This window comes from Ambystoma mexicanum, chromosome 13 (assembly GCF_040938575.1).
Source record: "Ambystoma mexicanum isolate Mex_15411 chromosome 13, UKY_AmexF1_1, whole genome shotgun sequence".
Classification (NCBI taxonomy): domain Eukaryota; kingdom Metazoa; phylum Chordata; class Amphibia; order Caudata; family Ambystomatidae; genus Ambystoma; species Ambystoma mexicanum.
This window is the reverse complement of record NC_090938.1, coordinates 720,392,522-720,403,733: the sequence shown is the minus strand read 5'-3', so window position 1 is coordinate 720,403,733 and position 11,212 is coordinate 720,392,522. Positions and strand designations below refer to the sequence as shown.

General features: G+C 49.3%; 1 protein-coding gene across 1 annotated transcript in view; it reads left to right on the top strand.

The window, feature by feature from the left end:
- Positions 1-11,212, top strand: part of LOC138521804 (E3 ubiquitin-protein ligase TRIM39-like) — a 176,176-nt gene continuing 164,964 nt past the window's right edge. Inside the window, exons 1-2 of the mRNA XM_069634918.1 lie at positions 1-444; positions 8,694-8,789. Of these exons, the coding sequence (XP_069491019.1) occupies positions 40-444; positions 8,694-8,789 (501 nt within the window). The 5' untranslated portion in view covers positions 1-39. The remainder of the gene's footprint in view (positions 445-8,693; positions 8,790-11,212) is intronic.

The following is an 11,212-nucleotide window of genomic DNA, read 5'->3' as shown; positions in this document are numbered from 1 at the left end:
GAAACTTTAATTTCTTGCTCTTCACAGCTCGGGAGGAATATGGCCGCAGCCGCCCAGCTCCAGGCCCTGAAGGAGGAGGCCACCTGCTCCATATGCCTGGAATACTTCACTGACCCGGTGTCTGTGGAGTGTGGACATGCCTTCTGCCGGTCCTGCATCACCAAGTGCTGGGAGGGACTGGAGACCAACTTCCCCTGCCCTCAGTGCAGGAAAGCTTCCCAGAGCAAAACCCTCCGACCCTACAGGCAGCTGGGGAACATGGTGGAAATGTTAAAACAGCTTCACCTTCCCAATGCGACCCCCCAGGAGGAGAATCTGTGCTCAGAACATGAAGAGAAACTGAAACTGTTCTGCGAGGATGACCAGAGACCCGTCTGCCGGAAATCCAGGGGTCACAAAGCTCACACAGTGCTCCCCATTCCAGAGGCTGCCCAGGAGTACAAGGTATGTGTGCTAATAGGGACATGGGCGTGTTCTCACACAGTGCTCCCCATTCCAGAAGCAGCCCAAGAGTACAAGGTATGTGTGCTAATAGGGACATGGGCGTGTTCTCACACAGTTCTCCCCGTTCCAGAAGCAGCCCAAGAGTACAAGGTATGTGTGCTATGGGGAAATTGCCGTGTTCTCCTCACACACTGCTCCCCATTCCAGAGGCTGCCCAGGAGTGGAAGGTGTGTGTGCTGTACTGTACTGTGCACCAGGGACATGGGTGAATTCGCCATACAGTGCTCCCCATTCCAGAGGCTCGCCAGAAATAAAAGGTGGGTTCTCTACATAGAGTGCCCCCTATTTCTGAGCTGCCCAGGAGTACAAGGGTGTGTGCTGTAGGTCTGGGATATGGGTGGGTTCTCAGACAGTGCTACTAATTTCTGAGGCTGCCCAGGAGTGTGTAGAATGCACACTAGAGCTCTGGGCGTAAGCAGGGCGTACACAATGGTTCCCACTCCAGCCACGAGTGTCCAGGATTACACAGTATGTGTGCTGTACGTAGGTCGAGGAGAATAGTGGGGCTCAGCCTCCCAGATGAAGATGGGCATCGTTGTGGATATGATGGCGCTCATTGTAACCACAGTGAACCCCTTAAGGAGGAGGTCCAACGCGTGCAGCTGCCAGTGAAGAGAATCACACACCTGTTTGCGTGGCAAGTCTCCCTGGAGCATAGAGCCCACACATTGTGTCCACACCCTCCCTGCACCCTCATACGTATGTAAAAGGCCAGGAATCAAAGAGTCTGTCCAAAAAACCAAAGTGTGCGTTAGACGGGTCTGGGCTCTTAGGATGCACCCTCTATATCCAATATAGGAGACTGCCTAAGGGCACACTCTGTATATTATGTGAAGGGCCCAGTGCCATAAAGTTCACACCTTGTGTCGTATACATGATACTCAAGAGCACACAATGTGCACATTGCAAGCTTGGGACCAAAGGAGTGTCACATAATAAGGCTGACTAAATACATGTTCCACGATGCTTCCCAAGAGTACACATGATGTATGTTACATGGCTTGGGACCCTAGATCTCATACTGCGTGGAAGCTGACACAGAATACAGGGGTTTATGTGGCACGTCTTGGGATCCTAACTCTCGGGCTTAGTGGAGGATGCCCAAGAGTACATGGTGCATGTGTAGCATGTCTTGGGACCCTTAATCCCCTACTGAACAGAATGTGCCACAGAATACAAGGGTGTATGTGGCATGTCTTGGGATCCCAAAGCTCATGCTGGGTGGAGGCTGCCCAAGATCACATGGGCCATGTGTGGCATGTCTTTATGTGGCATGTCTTGGGATCCTAACTCTCGGTCTAAGTGGAGGCTGCCCAAGAGTACATGGGGCATGTGTAGCATGTCTTGGAACCCTAATCTCATACTGATTACAAGCCGCCACAGAGTACAGAGGGTACATGTGACATGTCTTGGGATTGTAAAACCCATGCTGAAGGAACGCTGCCACAGAGAACAGGGGGTGTATGTGGCATGTCGTGGGATTCTAAGTCACACGCTCTGGGGAGACTACCACTGATTGTGTGTGGCTTGTCTGAGTTGACAAGTATAAAGCTATGGGTCTCATTGATCATTGACTTTAATGGCCTGGATCCCAGACACGGTGTGAAGTAATGTGGAAATGGTGCATCAGGTATTATTTTGCCCCTTTGGGTGTGCAGTGGTGCATAACAGGAGAGCCTTCATTACCTGCTCTCTCTGGGAGGAGGCAGTCCCTGAGGTACAGGGGCCCTGAGGTCTGTGCTGGTGTTCAGTGTACTGATAGTGCCTCAGGGGAGTTTTCATGTACAGGGACCCCCACCCTAATTTATTTATTTATATTTATATAGCGCGCAAGTAACCCATGGGCATTGAGGCGCTGTTACTTGCAAGAGCTTAGTTACAGGCAAAGAGGCATTCAGTGGTACATTATGAATTCAACAGGCATAGAGCTGATATTTTGGTTGGTACAGTTAGCCATTAAAATACAGTTTATGCACTGGGAACATATGAGATGTATTCAACTGGTGCGAGGCATCTTATGTGAATAAGATGGTTTTCATGGTTTTGCGGAAGGTGCTGAGGGAGGCCTCACCTCGGATTGTGGGAGGTAGGGCGTTCCAGTGAGTGGGTGCGAGATATGGGAAGCTGGATCCGCTAGCTCTGGCTTTTTTTACTAATGGCACAGAGAGCATGTTAGTATATGGTGATCTGGTTGGCCTCGTAGAAGAGACGGGGTGGATCCTTTGGGAGAGGTAGTCGGGGGCAGTAAGGTGAAAGCACTTGTGAGTCAGTGTCAGCGTCTTGAAGATGATCCTTTCTTTTATTGGGAGCCAGTGTGCTCGTTTTCTGGCTTCCGAGATGTGTTCTCTTTTGGCAATGCCTTGGGCTGTCCGGAGAGCACTATTCTGTATGATTTGTAACCTCTCTAGGTTTTTGTTGGAGGTGCCTAGGAAGAGTACATTACAATAGTCAAGCCTAGATCCAGTGGTGGCTCTGGCTATGTTGGTGCAGTTCTCTTTGGAGAGAAAGGGCCTGACTGCGTTGATTAGTTTGGCATGATATGCAGCTGCGGAGGCTATAGCGTTGACTTGTTTATCCATGGATAGGTTGGAATCCAAGTAGACTCCAAGGGTTTTGACTGATTCTGAGACAGGTATTTTGATGGAGTTTACGGTGAAATGTCTGAATTGGGAGTCTAGATTTTTCAGCGTCTCGGGTGAGCCTACCAGGAGGAGTTCAGTCTTGTCTGAGTTGAGGCATAGTCCATTGTCTTCCATCCAGGCTTGGATGGTGTTGTAGAGGTTGTTGAGGGTCATGGAGTCAGTGTCATAGTTGCCAGTGAGGGTGAGGAGGATCTGTGTGTCGTCGGCGTAGTTGGTGTATGAGATGCCCATGGCGTCGAGGATGAGAAAAAGGGGTCGTGTGAAGATGTTGTAGAGGGTGGGTGAGAGGCAGGAGCCTTGGGGCACACCGCAGAGTATGATAGTCGGTAAGGCAGATGCTAGGTCCGAGAATACTTGCATGGTTCTGTCTTGTAGGAAGGAAGTGATCCATGCTGTGGCTTCAGGGGAAAATTTTGCATTAGAGGAGAGGTGGTGGCATAGGACGTCATGATCCACGAGGTCGAAAGCCGCGGATAGGTCAAGAAGTAGGAGAAGTGCTGGTTTGCCCATGTCTCTGGCATCGTCTATTTGGTTTTTCAGGTCAAGTAGGGCGGTTTCAGTCCCGTGTCTGTGGCGGAAGCCTGATTGGCGGAGTCCTAGGAGTTTGTTCTCTTCAATGAAGTGTTGAACCTGCAGGTAGGCTGCTTTGTCCAGTATTTTGAGGAGGAAGGGGACAGTGGTGATGGGTCTATAGTTGTTGGGGGAGGTGGGGTCGAGGGTTGGTTTTTTTAGGAGAGGGCGGACCCAGGCTTCCTTGAGGGAGGCAGGGACTTTCCCTGTAGCAAAGGAGGCGTTTACAAAAGCTGTAAGGAAGGAAGCTAACGCTTCAGCGCGGTCTTTGATAATGGGGGCTGGGCATGCATCATCTTTGGAATTGGAGGGGTTGATGTTCCTCATTATGTTGGTGATGTCTTTTTCTAGAATGGGTTTGAATGAAAAAGGTTGGGGGGGGGTCCGGGGCTGGTGGTGGGACAGGGGTGTGTGTGTTGGGTAGGGCTTGCTTAGTGGCTAGTATTTTGTTTTGGAGCAGGCTCAATTTATTTTTCATGGCTGCTTGTATATCATCACACCAGGCCATGTCTTTGGTGAAGTTCTGGGGGGCAGGCGTGGGTGTCTCTAGCTCCCTGAAAATGGCAAAGATTTCTTTAGTGCTAGATTGGGCTTCAGAGATTCTGGATTCAAAGGATTTGGCCTTAGCTAGGGTGATTGCTTTTTTATATCTAGTGGAGCATGATTTAAAAGTCATCTTGTCTTTGTCAGAATGAGACATTTGCTACTGAGTGAGAGCAGCCTTTTTTTCAATGCGGAGTGCGAGGAGGTCCGGGGTGAACCAGGAGTTGGAATGGGTGGTGGGTTTGGATTTACAGGGTTTAAGGGGGGCAATGGAGTTAATGGCTGCTTTGATGGCAACTTCGTAGGCTGTTGCGAGTGTTTCTGGGTCTGTGGAGAAAGGGGGTCTGAAGGCTGGGCCTTGGAGGAAAGGCAGTAGCCTTTCCTTAGTGAGTTGGCGGGAGCTTCTGGCGAGGCAGGGTGGCAGTGGTTGGGGTGAGGGGTGGTGGAGCAGGTGGTGAGGATGCTGAAGGTGATGATGTGGTGGTCTGACCATGGGGTGGGAGAATTTCCAGTGAAGATGAGTGGGCAGTTATGTTGCGCAATCCAGTCAAGGGTTCAGCCCTGGGTGTGGGTTGGGCTAAAGATGGTGTTATTGTAGCCCAGAGCCTTGAGGGCTGAGTCAAGAGATTTGGCTGATCGGTCCTTCCTGTCCAGGAGACCTAGGTTAACATCCCCCAGGAGAATGGCTTTTGATTGTTTTTTGAGGTTGTCAGAGAGGAGGTGGATGAGAGAGGCTTGGAAGTCACCTGTTGGGCCTGGGGGGGCGGTAGACAATGTGGACAGCAAGAGTACATTGGGGAGATAGGTTAATTTTGACTTGGAGGTAGTCACTGTTGTGCAGGGATTTCTCTACCTTCCTGATAGAAAGGCAGTCTTTGGCAATAATTGCTACACCTCCACCTTTGGATAGACGATCTTGTCTAGTGATGGAATATCCAGGTGGTAGTGCGAGGGCGAGTGCCGGGCCGGATGCCTCGTGTAGCCATGTTTCTGAGATCATGAGCAGATCGACGTCATGGGTGGTTAGGAGGTCGTGGATGTCTAAAGCGTGGGCATTGACGGATCTAGCGTTAATCATGGCGCATTTAAGATGGGGTTCGGTAGTGGCTGGGGGGTGGGTGGACATAGGTGGTAACACAGGTGGTAACACATTTGGCACAGTAGCATACAAAATGGTGGTAGAATTGCAAACCACAGATTTTACACTGGGGGGCTCATTTTCAGTGGTGTAATGTATGTCTGAGGCTTAGTGTGTCCCACCTGCTCTAGCACACATGACCTGACCCATGGCAGTGAGGTGGGCAGGACACTTGAAAGTGATGAGTGGGCACTGGTGCCCAGCAGTCTCGACTCTGCCACATTTACTATAACAGGGGACAGGTGGCACCTGCGAGAGAAGGTGACTGGTGCTTTAAACCAGGCAGCATCCGGGACTGACTCAAAGGACCTAATTGCGAGTTTGGCGGTATTATACCGTGACACTGGAGCAGTAATGCACTGCACGGCTGCAGCTATCCCCATGATGGAATCCCACAGGACAGGCAGTAATCCTGCATGAGTAAACCGAAGTGAAGGCCCTATGTATTGGGAAGGTCAGGTTAAGGGCATCAAAAATGCTTTTATACAGACAAGGAGCTGACCTCATCCCGGTAAAAATATTCTTCTTATTATAACACACACTATTTCTTCCCGTGTGGTACTCTGCGAGCAGAAGGCTTAAGACTAATTCACCTATAAACCAATGAATGTTGAACCCAAATGCTCTGGATATCTGATTAATTTGATATCCCAGGCTACCCCGAAGCATCAAGTGTTGCTGCCTTGGAGCGAAAGACAATACATAAAGGAAAATACTGTAATAGCTCAGTGGCTATTTATTAGTTTTACAGTTGTTTTTTAACAAATGAACATGATCTCCCAAAGGAGCATTTACAAAGATGATACTTTCAAAAAGAAGCAGTGGTCATTACAATGCACAATAAATTGCATCAGATAGTATAGAACATATACTCTGGTGTTGGCAAGAAATAAACATTTTCAAACACAAACCATCCACAAGGTGGATAGCTGAACGAACAGTCTATCTAATGAAAAATAAAGCAAAACAAAACAAAGCAAAAACCCCTACACCTTAGGACTTGACATTTGGTTCTTTGGCCGTGGCCACAAACAGACCAGACTCTGGTGGGGGTCGCATTTGGTTGCTTTGCCCTATCATACACAACCAGGACGTGTTGGGGTTTTTGCTTTGTTTTTCCTTTCTTTTGTTTTGCTTTATTTTTCATTAGATAGACTGTTCGTTCAGCTATCCACCTTGTGGATGGTTTGTGTTTGAAAATGTTTATTTCTTGCCAACACCAGAGTATATGTTCTATACTATCTGATGCAATTTATTGTGCATTGTAATGACCACTGCTTCTTTTTGAAAGTATCATCTTTGTAAATGCTCCTTTGGGAGATCATGTTCATTTGTTAGACAACAACTGTAAAACTAATAAATAGCCACTGAGCTATTACAGTATTTTCCTTTATGTATTGTCTTTCGCTCCAAGGCAGCAACACTTGATGCTTCGGGGTAGCCTGGGATATCAAATTAATCAGATATCCAGAGCATTTGGGTTCAACATTCATTGGTTTATAGGTGAATTAGTCTTAAGCCTTCTGCTCGCAGAGTACCACACAGGAAGAAATAGTGTGTGTTATAATAAGAAGAATATTTTTACTGGGATGAGGTCAGCTCCTTGTCTGTATAACAGTAATCCTGCATGGAGAGGTGCTGCCGTTTTACCTGCTAGTAGTAACTCCATGTCAAAGCAGGCACTTTGTTAAGTGTGGCTTCCAAACCCATAAACTGGCGAAGCGGTGACCTGACTTCTAATGATACCCTTCTTTTAAGGAAATAACGGGAGATTGTTCCCGAATGAACCCCTTAAATATCACTTATTGTGACTGCAGACCCACTTCTCCACCTTTTCTGACTCCGGACCTCTTTCCCCACTGCTGGACTGCAGCCCCTCCCACCCCCACTTCATCCAACTGCGAGCTCTCTGCTGATGGGCAAGGGACCCTGCCCTGGGGCACAGTCCCATCACATGTGAGGCTGGCGCTGCTCTATGCTTGAGGAAGAATAGACATGTTCATAGGACAGAGGATCAGCCTTTCTTGGGCTATAGGGGGTTTGGGAAACCTCTTACCCGTTACACTGGCAAAGCCAGACCTACTGGCTTTGCCAGTGCTTGATTCTTTTATTGCATCTCACAATTACAGGCCATCTAAGTGTAAATCACTGTGAAATGCGTTCTTACCAAGGAGGTGGTTCTGGGAGCCTAGCGTACATTAGTGTCAGTAGCAGATGCAACACCTGGCCTATAACTAGGGTGTGGGCCGATAATGCATGTTAATGCCCTCCCCCTGGATTGCATTGCAATAGCAGTTACTAGAACAAACCATGGTTGATATTGAGGTTTCTGCGTAACCTTTACTCTCTGGTCAGTGCACTGCATGTAACTTGGCATGTGCCCAGCATGTGACCTCACACATGACCTCACGTGTGCCGTGTGTCCCAAGTCTCGCTGCGGATGCCCCTGCTGAGGGTGCAGGTTTCTGGACCATAAGCCTCCCACCGTAGGAGAGTCTGCTGAGGAGAACTAGGTGTGTTTGTGCCAGGGCAAGGATCTCAAATCAGGTTACATATGTGTCGGGGGTAGTGTCGGGGGTAGTGTCAACCGTCAAGACCGATATGAACAGAGTGTCTTCCAAGGTGGATGAACTATGGATTGTAAACCAGTCTATGGGAGTAGCTGGGAGTCTGAGGGAGTATTCTTTATAGACTGTCCATTAGCCTATGGGAGAAGCTGGGAGTCTGAGGGAGCATTCTTTATAGAGTGTACATTAGCCTATGGGAGCAGCTGGGAGTCTGAGGGAGCATACATTATAGACTGTCCATTAGCCTATGGGAGCAGCTGGGAGTCTGAGGGAGCATTCTTTATAGACTGTCCATTAGCCTATGGGAGCAGCTGGGAGTCTGAAAGAGCATTCTTTATAGAGTGTACATTAGCCTATGGGAGCAGCTGGGAGTCTGGGGGAGCATTCTTTATAGACTGTCCATTAGCCTATGGGAGCAGCTGGGAGTCTGAGAGAGCATTCTTTATAGAGTGTACATTAGCCTATGGGAGCAGCTGGGAGTCTGAGGGAGCATTCTTTATAGAGTGTACATTAGCCTATGGGAGCAGCTGGGAGTCTGAGGCAGCATACATTATAGACTGTAAGTGAGCTTATGAGAACATAAAGGGGGCGGAGGAGGCTTTTTTTTTATAGACTATATACAAGCGTAGGAAACCAACGAGGCTGTCCTGGGAGCCTTCTGTCTTGTTCTGTGTAGATTATTCATTTGCAGGAAATCTTTTGACTAACAAACTGGTTTTATTCTTTTAGGATAAACTTTACAGCCACATGGAACATCTGAAAAAAGAGCTGAAGGACCTGCACGAGTGGGTAGAGGAAGAAAAAAGGAACGCATCAGAGCTCAAGGTAAGAGGGATGGCTTTATATATGTGTAGAGAGGCTCAGGGCAGAGAGGCACAAGGGCCCCTTTGAGAGTCCAAGGAGCAGTGCTGGGTGAGTGAGCAACGAGACCACCTGATGAGAGTGCAAAGAGTAGAGCTGGAGGGGAGAGATAGGAGACCTACCCTGAGAGTACAGAGAGCAGAGCTGGGGGGGGGAGAGATACGAGACAACCCCTGAGTGTACAGAGAGCAGAGCTGGAGGGGAGAGATGAGACATCCCTTGAGTGTACAGAGAGCAGAGCTGAAGGGGAGAGATACGAGACATCCCATGAGAGTACAGAGAGCAGAGCTGGAGGGGAGGGATACGAGACATCCTCTCAGTGTACAGAGAGGAGAGCTGAAGGGGAGAGATACGAGACATCCCCGAAAGGGAGAGATACGAGACATCCCCTAAGAGTACAAGTAGCAAAGCTGGAGGGGAGATAAACGAGACATCCCTTGAGAGTACAGAGAGCAGAGCCGGAGGGGAGAGAGACGAGACCTCCCCTGAGAGTACAGAGAGCAGAGCTGGAGGGGAGTGATAAGAGACAGCCCTTGAGTGTACAGAGAGCAGAGCTGGAGTGGAGGGATACGAGACATCCCCTGAGTGTACAGAGAGGAGAGCTGAAGGGGAGAGATACGAGACATCCCCGAAAGGGAGCGATACGAGACATCCCCTAAGAGTACAAGTAGCAAAGCTGGAGGGGAGATAAACGAGACATCCCTTGAGAGTACAGAGAGCAGAGCCGGAGAGGAGAGAGACGAGACCTCCCCTGAGAGTACTGAGAGCAGAGCTGGAGGGGAGTGATAAGAGACAGCCCTTGAGTGTACAGAGAGCAGAGCTGGAGGGGAGAGATACGAGACATCCCCTAAGAGTACAAGTAGCAGCGCTAGAGGGGTGAGATACAAGACATCCCTTGAGTGTACAGAGAGCAGAGTTGGAGGGGAGAGATACGAGATCCCGAAAGGGAGAGATACGAGACATCCCCTAAGAGTACAAGTAGCAAAGCTGGAGGGGAGATAAACTAGACATCCCTTGAGAGTACAGAGAGCAGAGCTGGGGAGGAGAGATACAAGACATCCCCTAACAGAACAAGTAGCAGAGCCTGATGGGGGAACTATGAGACTTCCCTTGAGAGTACAGAGAGCAGAGCTGGAGGGGAGCAATATGAGACCTCCCCTAAGAGCACAGAGAGCAGAGCTGGATAGGGGAACTATGAGACATCCCTTGAGAGTCCATGGAGCAGAGCTGGATGGGAGCGATATGAGACATCCCCAAAGAGTATAAGTAGCAAAGCTGAAGGGGAGAGATACCAGACAACCCTTGAGTACAGAGAACAGAGCTGGATACGAGACATCCCTTGAGAGTACAGAGAGCAGAGCTGAAGGGCAGACATACGAGACATTCCCTAAGAGTACAGGTAGCAGTGCTGGATGGGAGAGCTATGAGACATCCCCTGAGAGTGCAGGGAGCAGAGCTGGAGGGGAGAGACACAAGACATCCCTTAAGAGTACAAGTAGCAGAGCTGGATGGGGAACTATGAGACAACTCTTGAGAGTGTAGAGAGCAGAGCTGGATGGGAGAGATACGACACATCCCCTAAGAGTACAAATAGCAGAGTTGGAGGGGAGCGATATGAGACAGCCCTTAAAAGTACAAGTAGCAGACCTGGGGTGGAGAGATACAAGACATCCCCTAACAGTAGAAGTAGCAGAGCCTGATGGGGGAACTATGAGACATCCCTTGAGAGTGCCTGGAGCAGAGCTGGAGGGGAGAGAAACAAGACATCCCCTAACAGTACAAGTAGCAGAGTTGGAGGGGAGAGAAACTAGACATCCCCTGAGAGTACAGAGAGCAGAGCTGGATGGGGGAACTATGAGACATCCCCTAAGAGTACAAGTAGCAGTGATGTATGGGAGGGATACGAGACATCCCTAAAGAGTATAAGTAGCAGAGCTGGATGGGAGAACTATGAGACATCCCCTAAGAGTACAAGTGGCAGAGCTGGATGGGAGACGTACGAGACATCTCCTGAGTGTATGGAGAGCAGAGCTGGATGGGAGAGATACTAGACATCCCCTGAGAGTACAGAGAGCAGAGCTGAATGGGGGAACTATGAGACATGCCCGGAGAGTACAGAGAGAAGAGCTGGAGGGAAGAGAAACGAGACATCCCCTAAGAGTAAAAGTAGCAGAGTTGGAGGGGACAGATACGAGATATCCCCTGAGAGTGCAGAGAGCAGAGCTGGAGGGGAGAGATACGAGACATCCCCTAAGAGTACAAGCAGCAGAGCTGGATGGTAGAACTATGAGACATCCCTTGAGAGTACAAGTAGCAGAGCTGGAGGGGAGAGATACGAGAGATCCCCTAAGAGTACAAGCAGCAGAGCTGGATGGTAGAACTATGAG